At 37.5% G+C, this 15,000-nt stretch overlaps 1 protein-coding gene across 18 annotated transcripts in view; it reads left to right on the forward strand.

Annotated features, from left to right (window-relative positions):
• Nucleotides 1-15,000, forward strand: part of LOC135207596 (tyrosine-protein kinase Fer-like) — a 148,203-nt gene that overhangs the window by 118,591 nt on the left and 14,612 nt on the right. For all 18 annotated transcript variants that reach the window (XM_064239469.1, XM_064239460.1, XM_064239470.1 and 15 more), the window contains 5 exons: nucleotides 7,269-7,491; nucleotides 9,059-9,232; nucleotides 9,927-10,023; nucleotides 13,935-14,127; nucleotides 14,709-14,846. In XM_064239469.1, coding sequence (XP_064095539.1) covers nucleotides 7,276-7,491; nucleotides 9,059-9,232; nucleotides 9,927-10,023; nucleotides 13,935-14,127; nucleotides 14,709-14,846 — 818 coding nt within the window. In that variant the 5' untranslated portion in view covers nucleotides 7,269-7,275. The remainder of the gene's footprint in view (nucleotides 1-7,268; nucleotides 7,492-9,058; nucleotides 9,233-9,926; nucleotides 10,024-13,934; nucleotides 14,128-14,708; nucleotides 14,847-15,000) is intronic.

The raw sequence follows: 15,000 nt of genomic DNA on the forward strand, positions 1-15,000 counted from the left end.
CAAGTCAAGTACGACCTGTTATGAGTCACGACGTACGAGCTAAAATTTTTGTATATTCATGACATTAAAATAAAATAAAATAAAATAAACCACAGGGGAAATTTATAGTAAAATTAAAAGAAGAAATCACCAAAAAGGTGTTATAAGGAAGAATTGCTGAAAGAGTTTGATTCGCGTTACGTAACAGTTCCACATGTTTGGTTACGTATCCGGTGATACTGAATTCTTGTTCCTTAAACGAATCAGGTTCAAATTTTCTATTCGAGCTCCTTATAGGCGGACATTTTTAGTTTTCCATGTTTAGATGTTATGAATAACTGAAGATTGTTTTTGTCGCTTATTTCTGATTTTGGTTTATTACTTAATGTATCGTAATTTTGTATACGCATACATGCATAAACATATGTCTAAGTATAATATTTATTATATATATTATTATATATATAATATAATTATATATATATATATTATATATAATGTTTCGATTAACAGAGCGTGACTAACGTATTATCATAAGTGTGTCCGCTCTGAAATATATATAAATATTAATATATTATAGTAATAGATACTACTTTCTAAATATATTAAATTTATAGAAGTCTATATATGGTATTAAGCTGGTGATTTTTGGCTTAGATGTTCTAATTTAAGCCAACATAGCGCGCGTCTCTTATATATATAAATGTTTGCATTAAACAGAGCGTGACTAACGTAATTATCATAATGTGTCCGTCTGAATATATATATATATATATATATAGATATAGCGTCTTTCTTAACAACATAGCGCGTCTCTTACTGTTACAAATTGCGAAGGAAAAACCAAATACGTCTCTATTTGAGACATAAATCAGGAATTGAAAACAAAATGCTTACATTCAGAAGTTCTGAAAGCGTACTGAGGCCCTCCCCGTTGTTTTACTACGTTTAGCCCAAAAAAACACTCCGTTCCATACAGACATACAAACTATAGGCTGCAGCTCAAGCTAGGCCGGACAGAATAAAGCCAGTCGCAGATGAGCGAGAAAGGGACATTACCGTATTAGTAAAAAGAAAAAATGGATAAAAAAAAAAAGAAATAAGAAAAAAACTCTACAAGGGAAAGGAGTGGCAGACCCTCTCGTCTTTGTTATTTTTTTTATTGAAACTTGAAGTCTTCGTTTTTTTTTCTCTCCAACCGAGTGGACGAAAAGAATGAGAAACGTCAGTCATTTCCTTTTATTGGTTTGAGGCTCTTGATGGACTCGTTGGTTTCGACAGTTGGCCAGACAATTCCTTTCGTTGCTGCGCCCGTTTTCAAATGCCCTCTCCCCCCCCAACCCCTGATTTAAATTTCATCCTTCTGGCCTTTATTTATGGCCATTATCATTTTCTCGTCTTGGATTTTTATTTATGACAGTTCATATTCTCTCTCTCTCTCTCTCTCTCTCTCTCTCTCTCTCTCTCTCTCTCTCTCTCTCTCTCTCTCTCATGATGTCTCCTTGCATGGACTAATCAGTCTTTGAGGCATCCCAATCCTTGTAACTCCGTGTGTGTACGTGTGCGTGTGTGTGCTAAATCGTAAGTCATCAAAGCATATCTGTACGTGTTAGTAACGTGTTGGGTTATGCTTTCTACACACACACACACACACACACATATATATACATACATATATATATATATATAATATATATATATATATATACCTATATATATATTATATATATATATATTATAATATATATACATATATATATATATATAACACAGAAAACTAACGTAATTGTAATATTCAGTTTATGACTCGAAGGGCAATTGGAACTCTACAGCAAAACGCGTGTAATACTCCAATAATTTCCTGCCTTCCCTTAAAAAAAAAAAAAATCATTTTCCATCTTGCAACTTGTCTTGGTTATTTCCTATTCGTATTATTTTCTCACGGTGTCTCTGTCACGAGTCCTATCAGCTATATTTCTTTGCCGCGTCTCGTGTATTCATAAACTCTGTGATACATTGTGGGTCGTGTCAGTGTATTTGAAAGTGACAAGAATATAATGCTGTACTTATATATGAATTCTCATTGGTTGGGTCTCATTCTTTTATTAGGAATGTGTAATCAACATGAGAGAGAGAGAGAGAGAGAGAGAGAGAGAGAGAGAGAGAGAGAGAGAGAGATATGCTGCCTTTGAAGCTCTTTTGGGTTCAGTCAGTTGATTATCTATAACGGCTTTCAGTTAAAGATTGAGAGAGAGAGAGAGAGAGAGAGAGAGAGAGAGAGAGAGAGAGAGAGAGAGAGAGAGAGAGAAGTTTCCTTTAAAGCACTTTCAGGTTCAGAATTCATTGATTATCCATAACGGTTTTCAGCTGAAGAGAGAGAGAGAGAGAGAGAGAGAGAGAGAGAGAGAGAGAGAGAGAGAGAGAGAGAGAGAGAGAAGTTTCCTTTAAAGCACTTTCAGGTTCAGAATCAGTTGACTATCTATAAGGATTTCCAGATGAAAGTTTAAAGAGAGAGAGAGAGAGAGAGAGAGAGAGAGAGAGAGAGAGAGAGAGTACTATTCACATTTGCTCTATATACTTAACAGTTTCCCAGTATGTTGTTCCGTATTTCTTATATTATTGCTGTTTCAGTCAAAGAATTAATGTGACATTTGTGCATGATTATAATCGCACTTTCTCGTGGCACCTAAAAGCGCAAAATGTTGTAATGGTTTGTGATGACCTTCCAGAACGGTATTTCCTATTAGTGCTTTGTCAGCCAGAAAACAATTCATATGACTTTAGTGCATATTTATAACGGCACTCGCCTGTGGTATGTAATAGCGCAAAATTTTGAAAGGACCAGTTGTAAACATATGTATTTTTGTATGTTAAAATGGCCAGTTGTAAAGATACGTATTTATGTATGTTAAAGTGGCCTGTTGTCAAAATATGTGTTTATGCATGTTAAAATGGCCAGTTATAAAGAAGTGTATTAACGCATTTCTCGTCAATATTAGCGTCACGATTTTTAACAGAATTTCAGTAGATATATGTTCAAGAGCATCTCCCACAGTCAAATTAGTATGGCGAAATTTAGTTTGACCAGATGGTTGATAACAAGCTGTTATGGTTTTCTTTTTTATTTCGATAGGGATCTCTCCTTCACAAAGATCGTGTGCGGGTGTGTGTGTGTGTGTGTGTGTGTATGTGTGTGTGATGGGGGTTAGGGGGGCTGGGGATGGGAAGTTTGTCGAAATGGACACTTGATTAGTATAATAAACTTCACCGCATCTCTACTTTCAGATCTAGGTGAAAGTATTTGTTATATCCAATGTACTATACCGTCCTCACAACTGATGCTTCGAACGCGAAAGATTGAATTCAGAACTTTTGGGCAACGTTCAGGATTGGGTCAGAATAAAACCCAGTAGCCTATTCATGTTAGGAAGGAACAAATGAGCATTAAGGAATTACGGAGCGCCTGATGCGACCAATCTATATATGTGTCTTTCGTGTTCCCTTCTCACCCAAGGAGTTTAAACAGGCACTATGCACTACCACCTGACTCCTGCCTCTTCCTTAATCCTTGTTGTTGTTGTTCTTATTGTTGTTGGTTGGTGGTAATGGGTACGGGGGGGCGGGGTTAGAAAAGCCTAAAAAAAGGTCTGAAAATGGTGTTTCGCGTTGAGTTAAAGATACAGGAATTTCAGTATAGGATATTTATGATTTATGTATTAGAATGTAAAAGATAGATAATGTGCATGTTACACTGTACAGAAAATTAATTTCTAACATAAAATATAGCGTATTTATTTTATATTTTCGCTGGTGGAACAACGCTCTATTTGATCGGTCATTTTAGCACGCGCTTCGAGTAAGCTGGAGGTCGGATCACGCCTTGTATTCATTGTGGTAAAAGACTTCTCCTGTTGTAGAAGGTATTTGGCAACAGTTGGGCCGAGTCTTCTGCCCCTTAACTAGTCTTTAGGATGAGGTTGTTAACCCTATGCCAGCTTCTTGTCCTCAGCTGACGATGATACCCATTTCTTTGTGTGTGTGTGTGTGTGTGTTTGTTTGTGTAAGTGTGTGTGTGTCTGTGTGTCCCTAAACAAGTTAAATTTACAAAGTCTATAGGTAAAAGCAGTGTTGGCAAATGAATTAATAGATAAATGACCTATTCGGTTGAATTAGAAAATTTACGCATGGCCTTCTGTACCAAATAGTGTGTGCGTGCGTGCGCGCATACACGTTAACCTATAAAGAGAATAATGCGAATTTATGGTTCATTCATGTCTTACTACCTGGTTGAGTGAAGGCAATCAGGTCTTGTTGCTGCTGTCATGCAGTTCATTCGTTTGGCAAATCAGTCTGTCCATTTTTTTTTGTTCGATCTTGTTTGTTTATTAAGGGATAAGACGTAACTGACAATAAAGTTGGTAATGGTTGATTGATGGCGAGACACGACTCTGGCGTTTAAAAGACAGTCCCCATCTTAACAAGCCAAATAAGCTCTCTCTCTCTTCTCTCTCTCTCTTTCTCAATATATATATATATATATATATATATATATATATATATATATATATATATAAGTATTATATATATATATATATATATATACATACACACGTACATAACTTCTACATGCATATATTTGTATACACAAGAACTCTCTCTCTCTCTCTCTCTCTCTCTCTCTCTCTCTCTCTCTATATATATATTATATATATATATATATATATATATATATATATATATATATATATATATATATTACTGTATATATATATATATATATATATATATATATATATATAATATATATATACATAATATATGTATAAAATATATATATTATATATATACTATATATAATATATATAACATAATAACACATATACATACGTACATATATATATACACGAAAAGCGATGAATGTAGCATGGTAGTTGTGAGAGCAGACGAATTTAAACCTCATTGTCTTATGAGAGTAGATAAACAGTGGTGATCACGACAGTTGGCGCTTTAATTCATGACAAAGAGCTACACGGAGAAGGAATGATCTCATCTGGCCATCAAGTCCTACAGGGGAGAAGTTCCTCGAGAGCTTCTCATCTCAGATCTTCAAAACTACTGGAGGCTAGCTGGCTGCAAATTAGCATGTTGATCATCCACCTTTCAATCATCAAACATACCAAATTGCAGCCCTCTAGCCTGAGTAGTTTTTATTTTATTTAAGGTTAAAGGTATCCATGATCGTGCGTCTGGCGACGTTAAAGGACAGACCACCCACCGGGCCGTGGCTGAGAGTGTGATCGTACAGCATTATACTCTGCAAGGTCTATAGATCTTGATACACTTTACCGAAAACTCGAAGTCGGTGTATGTGTTATTTGTTTTCGCGTGAACACCATGATTTTTATTTAGGTATATTTGGAATTGTTCTTTTAATCATTAATTATGTGGAGAAATGTTTTATTAAGTCTTTCTGTCCAATTTGTAACGGGGTTTTGTTTAAAATACATTAACTGTTTTGGCCGTGGAAGTTATTTTACCTTTAAGACATTTATAACCTTGCTCCTGGTTGTATTTTATTAGTTTTATTATTCTTCTACCACCCAAAACCTCTTTTAGCCAAATCTGATACCAGGGACTCCTTACTTCGTACTATATGCTTGTGCCAACTTAGATTTTTCTCACGTCTAGCATTTCTGAATCGAGGTACTTTTTAGTTATTTTTTTTTTTATGTTTTAATTTTTTTCATATATTTTTATCATTTCGCCTTATTGCTAAAATTTGCAACATGCCATGCTCCCCCAGCCCCCTTCCCCACCAGATTACTGTAGATGAATCGTTTTATATTTTGGATTTTTAATTTATTTTTAGCTGTATTTTATAGGTAAAATTTCAAACATTCCAACATCATTATCTCTCTCTCTCTCTCTCTCTCTCTCTCTCTCTCTCTCTCTCTCTCTCTCTCTCACAATACTTTGAATTTTTCATTTGTTTTTAAACTTTATTTATAGGAAAAATTTCTAACACTCCATCACCGAATTTTTTTTTATTTAGCTTTTAAATTTTATAGGTAAAATTTCTAACACTCCAACACTCTCTCTCTCTCTCTCTCTCTCTCTCTCTCTCTCTCTCTCTCTCTCTCTGCTATTCTTAGTTCTGTTGCCCTTTGCCCTTGCTTACCCTCCGGGTTTGTGTGATGTGGCTGTGTGTGTGTGTCCTGTTTTATGTGTAGGGGAGTCGGGTGGTGGCCGCTGCCCTATTCAAGACGCCACTTATTCCATTAAAAGATCTAAAACCCACTTACTTACGGTCAGCATACTTGTGGTCATTCACACATTCAGGCATGTGGGAAGATGGCTGTCTTAGATATGCTACAAATGTATATATATATATATATATATATATATATAGATATATTATATTATATATTATATATATAAATATTATATATATATATATTGTGTGTGTGTGAGAGAGAGAGAGAGAGATCGAGAGAGAGAGAGAGAGAGAGAGAAGAGAGAGAGAGAGAGAATGTTGGAGTGTCGGAAATTTTACCTATAACATAAAGTTAAAAGATAGATGAAAAACTCAAAGTATGAGAGAGAGAGAGAGAGAGAGAGAGAGAGAGAGAGAGAGAGAGAGAGAGAGAGAGAGAGAGAGAGAGGAGACTGTTGTCCTTATTAAAACCGTAATTTATTGAAATACTAACCAGCACTTGCGATCATCCCCTTTTCCCTTGTTTAAAGATCGTGTGTAAGAGCGTAATTATTTTCATATATGTAAAGTCAGCATTTTTATTATTTTTTAAAAATATATAATTTCCCTTATCAGAATGGCTGTTTCTTCCTATAGAAATAGTCGAAGAATGTAGTTATATATTATGTACATAACATCATAATAGTCTTGTATTTTTACTAGCCTTGTTGTCTTCCAGGTCTGGAATGTAGCTATTTCCAGGTCTTGAATGTACTTATATATTTATGCATAACATCATAACAGTCTTGTATTTTCACTTGCCGTATTGCCTTCCAGGTCTGGAATGTATTTATATGTATGCACAACATCATAACAGTCTTGTATTTTCACTGGCCTTGTTGTCTTCCAGGTCTGGAATGTCCTCCAGGTCTGGAATGTAGTTATATATTTATGCATAACATCATAACAGTCTTGTATTTTCACTGCCCTTGTTGTCTTCCAGGTCTGGAATGTCTTCCAGGTCTGGAATGTAGTTATATATTTATGCAGAATATCATAACAGTCTTGTATTTTCATTGGCCTTTTTGTCTTGCAGGTCTGTGATGGGATTCAGTGGGTCCCTGCAGGGGGAGAGCAGTCATGCCGCCCTTTTGGCCCGCCAGGACGCGGAGTTGCGCCTCCTGGACACGATGCGTCGGGTCCTCATCGCTAGGGCCAAGTGCGACAGAGACTACGCCGCCGCCCTCACCCAGCTGGCCCACACGGCTGCCAAAATGGACGCCCCCGACAACGTCCTCGACGATTCCGATTTGCACAAGGTAAGGGGAGAGGAGGAGGAGGAGGAGGAGGGTGCGGTCGCTATTTTGGGACTACGTGAAATGGTGTATTCTGAAAGGTGGATTGTTTAGGTAATAATTATACAAGTGGGTTTCTCTGATTCGAAAATTCATTGCGACTCAGTGAAGGGAAGTGAAACTGGCTCGGGCAAGGAACCCTATAGAGTTCCTGAAGTCCTTTTCTTAATTCCTTGATTTTACTAAATAAAGAACGTTGACTCCTGCAAGCAAGGACTTCGTGACCTCACTAAATCTATGGTCAGTCCGTCTTCCAGGAGGTATGCGTGCCCGATATTCAGTTCCCATCATGGCTGGCCTGTAAGTGTTCCAGAAGGTATATTCGGTTTCCATCATGGCTGCCCTGCAAGTGAACGCAAAAGAACAATTAGTATCATCATAAAACTGAGTAATTGTATAGATAGACTTTCAACTCATAAACAGAAAGGGATGCAAGACCTGTGGGATCCCGTGGAAGGTAGAAGGGTTCTGTAGTATAGCTAATTGAGACGTAGTTAAAGTCCCGCTTCCGTCACTTGGAAAATACGACTTGCATCACAAACCTGTATCATAATTCAGACAGTTGGAGGAATTAATGTTCAAAGAGGTCATTATAAAGATGACTGGGGCCGATTGCAGAGGCAGACTTCGGATTAGCTGTTATGTATGGAGCGTCATGATGCCAAGGTGCCTCGCTGTGACCACCAATATTGGCCGTCGCTTTTAATTGAAGTTTTAGTGATTCTATACAGAACACAAATTAGAATGTTCTGTTGTTTGTACTGATGATGACAGATAGTATTACTTTACAGTTATTGGTATAATGTTCTCTGGCCTTAAAGTAAATTGAAGGAAAATAGATTTTGGGTGTATAATTTTTTATTCATTTATTTATTCATTCATTTATTTATTTTTTTTGTAGTGTTATACTTTGTACCGAAGTTTCGCCTTGATCGAGGTAAGCATTTAATGAATAGTTTATAATTACCTTTATCATTTTTTCTGGTTTAGTCTAAACAAAATAGTCTCGTGAAAATAGCAATCCTCCTGCATTTATTTAATTGGGTTCGATATTTGAAATAATGACAGGTAAATTATGATGGATTCGCTAATTTAGATACGTGTCAAGTCGATTTAATCCACATCATTTTAATTGTACGTGCACATTCTTGTTGATTAGATTTTTAACTGTTTTTCTGCAGTTGTAGAGAATTTTCTACATAATGTAGTGTTCTTATGTTGGCATATACGTAAGGGTTTGTAAATGCCAACATAATCGGTAAATCACTATATGCATATCAATATTGGATATACTTGATTAAAAAGAACACTACATTATGTACAAAAATCTCCAAAAGTACAGAGAAAAAGTTCTGAAACATCATTCAGTTCTGAATACATCATTCAAAGCATTTATTTCCTCAAAAAGTGGACTCTAACAATATAGAAATGTTTAGAAAATTACCTTGAGTTTTTTTGCATCTGATTCCAGCATAGCTGATTCGTCTTGCACTATACTTCCTTCTCACAAACATTATTCCTTTTTGTCTAGGCTTGGAGAATGATGGTAGACGGAGTCGAGGAATGGAGCAATATCATGAGACAGAATGCCGACACCCTGGTCATAGACACAGTGGAGAAGTTGGCTGCCCTCATCACCGAAAAGAGAGCATCCAGGAAGGTCTATTACGAAGAGCACCAGAGGATCACCAATGAAGTCTCCAGAGTAAGTTGACAGTTTTGACAGTTGGGGTGAGAGTTTGTCATATGGTGATCTCACGAAGTTTCGAGAGTGGGCAGATGCATCGTGAAGTTTTTAAAGAGTTTATGCTTGACTAAGTGAAGTTTTTTTTAAGTAATTACACAGTTGTTAGTGGGAAGCTTCGAGAAAGAACTTGTATATGATAGTGTGAATTTTTCAAAGGAAGTTGACAGTTGTCTTGAGCTTTGAAATACAAACTGTAGCTGATCCTATGAAGTTCTCAAAGTAAATTGAGAGATGTACCCTTGAATTTTGACAGAGAGAGAGAGAGAGAGAGAGAGAGAGAGAGAGAGAGAGAGAGAGAGAGAGAGAGGTATCATGAAGATTTGAGAGACTTTGAGACAATATGAGTGTGTGAAGTTTCCAAAGTAAGTCGTTAGGTGTATTGTCAAGTTCTGAGAGCTTTTCTTGTACTCGTAACTTGTTCTGTAGAGTTGCAAAGCTGTAATTCATGTAATTGTATGTAATTACATATGAAGCAAGTTCAGTTGGCCCAGAATGGCCATCAAACTTCAGAGATTCAATATAATTGAGTTAAGGGAAACAATAAATGATTATATGATGCAGGTATCTCAACTTTTTTTTTTGTAAAGGTATCGTATTGTGAAATTAAATGCAAGTAGAGGAGTGAATAATTACGTCTCTTATTCCATTCCAGTTACAAGAAGCTGTGTTGAAGTCCAAGAACAATTACGAGCAAGCCCTCGAGTTGTACAAATCTTCCAAATCCAAATACGAAGACCAGTTTCTAAAAGGTAATGACGCTACGCCTACTTCTGCCCCTTCAGATTACAAGGAGTTACAAGGATTAGGATGTCTCAAAGACATTGTGTGTTCACTTATCTGTAGGAGCAGGTTTAACTGTTCATTCACAGTGTCCTAATGATTTTGTCTAGCTTTCTTTTAAACTCTTCCACACTGTTGCTGTTTTGTATCTCCCGTAAGGGGGTGGGGTAGTGTGCCGTCAGTGAACCTCACGCGATGCACTGTAGGCATTACTTAAGGTTCTTTGCCAGCATCCTTTCGGCCCCTAGCTGCAACCACTTTCATTCCTTTTACTATACCTCCGTTCATATTCTCTTTCTTCCCTCTGACTTTCCACTCTCTCATAACAATATTGTTTCCTAGTGAAACTGCTTTGAGGTTTTCCTCCTGTTAAACCTTTTACGCATTTATCCTATCAATTCCAGTTTCAGCGCTGAATGGCCTCGTAGGTCCCAGCGCTTGACTTTTGGCTTAGGTTCTATATTCTATTCAATAAGTGAAAAAAAGTTTGCACGAAGGATCAGACATTGTTCCCTGTGAAGGATCCCGCATATCCTCCGTCTTCTATTCAGTGACCTCACCAAAATATCAGTTTTAACAGTTTGGACTCCTGTCCATTGTCAAGGCTTTTCTTGGACTCAACTGGTTGCAACTAAAAAAAAACATCACCAGTAACCAGTTCTTTTCTGCAAACATTCTGGTTGCAATGAAGCCTGTGTGTGTGTGTGTTTAGATAGAAGGTAATTCTATAAGACAATAAAGGCTTAAAAAAACTTTTCAACGCTTGCAGAGAATGAGATGAATTTAAGCCAGTATGTAGTTCGTAATTTTGTTGGATTTATCCATTTTACCGTCCTATGAATTAGTCACATTATTATATGATTTCCACATACTTGGAAAAGCACTGCGCAGAAAGGAAAATTGGTCAAGTGCATCAGACTTATGAGAAAGTTCTGCAGGATTCATTTCCATAAAAGGGGGAAATCTTTGTGGGTCGTCCAGAATTCATTTCCATAAAAGGGGGAAATCTTTGTGGGTCTTCCAGAATTCATTTCCATAAAAGGGGGAAATCCTTGTGGGTCTTCCAGAATTCATTTCCATAAAAGTGGAAAATCTTTGTGGGTCTTCCAGAATTCATTTCCATAAAAGGGAAAAATCCTTGTGGGTCTTCCAGAATTCATTTCCATAAAAGGGGAAAATCTTTGTGGGTCTTCCAGATTTCCAAAATTTTCCAATAAAGTGGAAAAATCCTTTGTGGGTTCTTCCAGAATTTCAAAATTTCCTTAAAAGTGGGAAAACCTCCTTGTTCTTTCCAAAGGGAAAATTCATTTCCAAAATAGGTGGGGAAAATTGTTTGGGTTTTGGGTTTCTTAAAGAATCATTTCCAAAAATAAAAGGGGGGAAAATCCTTGTGGGTCTTCCAGAATTCATTTCCATAAAGGGGGGAAAATCCTTGTGGGTCTTCCAGAATTAATTTCCAATAAAAAGGGGGGAAAAAATCCGGGTTGGCCGGGGGTTCTTTTCCAGAATTAATTTCCATAAAAGGGGAAAAAATCCTTTGTGGGTCTTCCAGAATTCATTTCCATAAAAGGGGGGAAAATCCTTGTGGGTCCTTACCAAAGGGGAATTAAATTTCCATTTAAAAAGGGGGAAAATAAAAAACCTTGTGGGTTCTTCCAGAATTCCATTTCCAAAATTAAAAGGGGAAAAATTTCCTTAAAAAATGGGTTCCTTTCCAAAAGGGGGAAATTCAATTTCCATTTAAAAGGGAAGAAAGGGGAAAATCCTTGGTGGGTCCTTACCGAATTCTTTCCATAAAAGGAGAAGAAATTTTTGGGTTTGGGGTTTCCAAAAGGGGGAAACCTTCATTTCCATAAAAAGGCCGGGAAACCTAAAAGTGGGTCTTCCAGAATTCATTTCCATAAAAGGGAGAAATCCTTGTGGGTCTTCCAGAATTCATTTCCATAAAAGGGGGAAAATCCTTGTGGGTCTTCCAGAATTTCCATTTCCAAAATAAACAAGGGAAAAGGGGAAAATCCCTTGTGGGTCTTCCAGAAGGGTCATTTCCATAGGGGGAAAATCCTTGTGGGTCTTCCAGAATTAATTTCCATAAAAGGAGAAAAATCCTTGTGGGTCTTCCAGAATTCATTTCCATAAAAGGGGGGAAAATCCTTGTGGGTCCTTACAGGGGGGATCATTTCCATAAAAGGGGGAAAAATCCTTGTTCGGTCTTCCAGAGTTTCCATTTGCAAAAGGAAAAGGGGAAAATCCTTGGGGTCTTACACGGGGAATTCATTTCCATAAAAGGAAGAGAACATCTTGTGGGTCTTTTCAGGAATTCAATTTCCAGAAAAGGGGGGACAAAAATCCTTGTGGGGGTCTTCCAGGAATTCATTTCCATATAGGGGGAAAAATCCTTGTGGGTCTTCCAGGAATTAAATTTGCCATTAAAAGGGGGGAAAATCCTGGTCGGTCTTTCCAGAATGTTCCATTTTCCATAAAAGGGGGGAATCCTTGTGGTCTTCCAAAAGGGGGGAATTCATTCCTAAAAGGGGGAAAAATTCATTTAGTGGGTTCTTCCAGAATTTATTTTCCATAAAAGGGAAAAATCCTTGTGGGTCTTCCAAGAATTCATTTCCAATTAAAAGGGAAAAGGAAAAAAAAAATTCCTTGGGGTCTTCCAGAATTCATTTCCATAAAAGGGGGAAAATCCTTGTGGGTCTTCCAGAATTCATTTCCATAAAAGGGGGAAAATCCTTGTGGGTCTTCCAGAATTCATTTCCATAAAAGGGGAAAAATCCTTGTGGGTCTTCCAGAATTCATTTCCATAAAAGGGGGGAAATCCTTGTGGGTCTTCCAGAATTCATTTTCCATAAAGGGGGAAAATCCTAAGTGGGTCTTTCCAGACTTTTAAAAGGTTCCATAAAAGGGGAAATCCTTGTGGGGGTTATTCCGGGCATTCTTTCCCATAAAAGGGGGGAAAAATCTAAGTGGGTCTTCCAGACTTTTATTCCATAAAAGGGGGGGGGGGGAAAAATTCCTTTTATTGGGGGTTCTTCCAGAATTCATTTTTCCATTAAAAGGGGGGGGAGAAAAACTCCTGTTGTGGGTCTTCCAGAATTAATTTCCATAAAAGGAGAAAAAATCCTTGTGGGTCTTATCCAGCCCAACTGTCTAGGTTTTTAAGGTTCTTCTTTGCATCCTTTGACTAAAATATACTTTGGTAAGAAGTGGCTCACGATGACTTGTATCAGGTTGTTTAGTCTAGAAGGAAGTAGTTTCACTTTACCTTTAAGGCTTGTTGATATTTCTTATTGTGCAGTTATGAAGGAGCAATAGTAGATGTTCAAGATCTAGATGGATGGAGGATTTTCCTTCATCCAAATTTGCTTTCTGGGTTTCATTTGTTTTAGAAAATGCTGTCTAGTAGTATTTATTACCAGTATATAAGAGATAAAAGCAAAACGTGTCATTGCTGTCTATTTACTACCAACTGCTGTTCTTGCATATGCACCACAGTATAAACAGTTAGATATATAGCAGTTTCCTTCTCTCAACATTCATAAAAAATGAAAGAAAAACGAGCCATTGTTGTCTAGTATTACCAAGTTAGGTATATAGCAGTTTCATTCTCTCAACATTCATAAAAAAATTATGTTCTTGCTTATGCACTACAGTATAAACAGTTAGATTTATTTATAGCAGTTTTCTTCTCTCAACGTATATAGAAAATAAAAGAAAAATCTAGTATCTATTACTACCTGGTGTTCTTGCATATGCACTACAGTATAAACAGATATATAGCAGGTTCCTTCTCTCAACGTTTATAAGAGAGAAAAGCAAAACATACCATCGTTGTCTACTATTCATTACCACCTGCTATTCTTCCTCTCGAATTTAGGCAAGCCAGGACGCAAGCTGGACGAGCTCAAGGAGAGGTACCAGAAGGCCTGCAAGAAGTTGCACCAAGTCCACAACGACTACGTCTTGTTGCTGTGCGAAGCCGCGGATTACGAGAGGGACTTCAGGACCGTGTTATTACCGGGGCTCTTGGAATACCAAGAGCGCGTTCAAGAGGACATGATCGACAAGTGGTAAGGCTTTAGGAATGAAGTGGATGTTTCGCTGACGTCTAGTGATTTTTGGTGATATTTTGCTGTGTATATTTCTGTGTAATATTACTTGGAGTTACGTGTGTTTGCTGTTCTAAGTGGGAAGAGAGAGAGAGAGAGAGAGAGAGAGAGAGAGAGAGAGAGAGAGAGAGAGAGAGAGAGAGAGAGAGAAAGTGGAGGGAGAGTCTGTGAACGTGGGGAGAGAGTGTGTGTAAATGGAAAGAGAGAGAGAGAGAGAGAGAGAGAGAGAGAGAAGAGAATGTAAGTGGAGAGTCTGTGTAAGTGAAGAGAGAAAGAGAGAGAGAGGGTGTGTAAGTGGAGAGAAAGTCTGTGTAAATGAAGAGAGAGAGAGAGAGAGAGAGAGAGAGAGAGAGAGAGAGAGAAGACAAGATGAGACGAGAGAGAGAGAGTGAAGAGAAAGAGTGTAGGAAGAGAGGGGGATGCGTGGATTCCTACCATAAAAACCTCGTGTTGGATCCCGGGTAATTCACTCGCTGTGACAAGTGTGAATCACGTAATGAGGCAGGACCTGACTTACAGTTTCCCGCATCTGTTCCCCGTAGGCGTTCTATATTGTCGGAGGTATGCGAGCTGACAGACACGACCCAAGGGAGATATGCCCAGCTGCAGACGGAGGTGGCCACTTCTGTCACGGCCATCTCGCCAAAGACAGAATATTCCACTTTTTCCGAGACCAACAAGTAAGTAGAAAAAAAAAATGACATTTATATAATGTGATTTCATGTATTCTAGTTCTTATAATTTTTTTTTATTCTAGAGATTTATATGTACATATGCCTGGACCATAATTCAAGAGCTTGTATAATTTTAATAACTGTGTTATGGTTGCAGGTC

This window comes from Macrobrachium nipponense, chromosome 32, assembly GCF_015104395.2.
Source record: "Macrobrachium nipponense isolate FS-2020 chromosome 32, ASM1510439v2, whole genome shotgun sequence".
NCBI classification, from domain to species: Eukaryota; Metazoa; Arthropoda; class Malacostraca; order Decapoda; family Palaemonidae; genus Macrobrachium; species Macrobrachium nipponense.